At 52.7% G+C, this 2,136-nt stretch overlaps 1 protein-coding gene across 1 annotated transcript; it reads right to left on the reverse strand.

The window, feature by feature from the left end:
- BD324DRAFT_654244 (hypothetical protein) lies at nucleotides 1-1,650 on the reverse strand (the record flags this gene model as incomplete). The annotated part of the gene is made up of 2 exons (XM_022018772.1): nucleotides 1-999; nucleotides 1,033-1,650. The coding sequence occupies 2 exons, from the start codon at nucleotides 1,648-1,650 to the stop codon at nucleotides 1-3; spliced, it is 1,617 nt and encodes a 538-aa protein (XP_021867675.1).
- Nucleotides 1,651-2,136: the final 486 nt, after the last annotated feature.

Here is a 2,136-nt window from a genome sequence, read left to right on the forward strand (position 1 = left end):
TCATGTGAGATCCTGACCAGATGTCGCGTCGTAAACCACCTTTGCTCTTTGATCTGATCGCACAGATCGCCGGTCATAGTCTATCTGACCACAAGGACATTGAGAGACCATGAAATACAGAAAGCCCGGGATGAATTGCCGGGCCTCAGGATGATTTTGCCTCCATGCTCGACGAATGTCGGCCCTGATGTTTTCGAGATAATCGTTGAGATGATTTGCGTCCTGATCGTCCCATGCTGGTGCGAGTAACATTGTATCTGTCAGATTCAGACCAGATCCCGGTGGAGGATAGTTCGTCGCGCTCTCGAAAAAGCACATGCAGAAAGAGTTTGTCTCGATTTGATGCTCCCTAATAATATCCGCAGAGACTCTCTGGCGAATAAGAGGTACGCCAAACCTGATGCCTTCACGTAAAGTGAAAGTGACCCTTTTGACCGCTAGGCTCGGTGGGCCGGTGAGCTGATTGTAAGGCTCGAGATATTTTTCAGGGTCTGGATTGAGGTGCTGAGAGTCGTATTTTGGTATATTGACCGTGGAAGGTGTCAAGGAGCAGTCGGAAAGCGATAGTCTGTGTTTCACAAGGTGAACGCGCTTGGAACTTTCGATACCGTTTTCGAGAGTGGTATAGGTTGTCTCCAGGATGAGACGATGGGTGACTGGGGCAAGGTCGGAATTGTTGATGCCAGATGTGGACGTAAGACCAAGTGCAGGTGATGGCAGTCTCGGTGCCCCGTTCAAGTGCAGCTCATTCGGCCCGCTGCCAGAATGACCTTGCCCCGAACCTTCAGCGGCCTTGTTTTTCGCCTCGATTCCACGCCAGAGGTATCCAAGAGAGCAATTCGCGGCACACTCCCACGATTGTAGCATGTAGCGATCGACATGAACATCTTTTCCCACAGTGATACACTGCTCCAATGAAATGGTGACGGTGTATACTGTCGCAAATGGGTTGAGCTCTTCAAAACGACAGCATGTGAAAAACCCGCTACCGGCGCACATCTGACAGTCAGTTAGGCCCAAACAGCAGCTCACAAATTCTGTGTAGAGGAAAAACATCATGGCACCTAGGCCATCAATATCTTCCCTTGCGATGATCTGTGCGCGGGGCGAGGTTCCCTTTGGTTCAAGAGGAGATACGACTTTGATCTGTTTCTCGACCACGCCAATATTGGGTAACAGCTCGGAAGGTATGTCGTCAGAGGTCTTGCGCTTACCCCATCGACCGAATATGGACCTTGGTTCGCGACTGTATGTCACATCCTTGGCGGATGCAGCATACTGGGGGCTCGGTCGGAGCGCCGCCAGAAAGACTGTATGACGAACGCGCTCGAAGTCGGTTGAGAATGTAGGCGGAAGGGAGGAGGGAAGTGTAAGAAAGACAGAGAGGGTCTTGGAAGGTGCCGTGACGCCTGGAGGTTGAGCTGGACTTCCATTACAGACGTCGAACAGCAAGCTCTCTAGAACCTCGGCTACCTCCCATTTGTCACGGACTTTTCGTTGTCTTGTCACTTGCCAGACAGCTCTAAGTCCGCCGATCGATTCGGCCCCTTCGGTCCAATCGACCGTTATGGGAACAGCAGTTGGCTCCGCGGTATCCACATTGTAGAGAAGGACCGGCGGGTGAGGAAGTCGCAGACTCAAGTCGAGCATTGTTGGGGTAAGATGGGGAATGCGAGCCCGATCGTGGGAAAAGTTAAGCGCATCGCCCGGTCCCTTCGGCAGACTCGGCTCGGCACATTCGCCGAAATTGTAGCATCAACAGTTTTAGTTCCGCTGCAACATGTCCGAATCGCCTTCACCGTCGAATGGCAATCCGTCCATCTGCAGGGCCGGCTGACAGCCTGGCAAAAAAAAACCGTCTTCGGCACGGTGATTGGGGTAAGCATTGCAACAGGACAGTCGGATGTTGCGAGCCGGGGATCTTGGCGCCGCCCTCCAATCATGCATGCATGCTCCTGATTAATTCACCATTTCGTGCCGTCTGAGCCGCAAATTTCAACCCCCGACCGTATGCATGCTGTTTGCACACCGAAAATGTTGCTGTTGCCCGACTGAATCACTTCTTCGTGCTACGGCTGCTTGGACACCAAGGCTTGCTCTGAACCGTGGCGCCCCGTGCAACGTCTCTGGTCACAA

Source organism: Kockovaella imperatae (genome assembly GCF_002102565.1).
Source record: "Kockovaella imperatae strain NRRL Y-17943 chromosome Unknown BD324scaffold_26, whole genome shotgun sequence".
Lineage (NCBI taxonomy): Eukaryota > Fungi > Basidiomycota > Tremellomycetes > Tremellales > Cuniculitremaceae > Kockovaella > Kockovaella imperatae.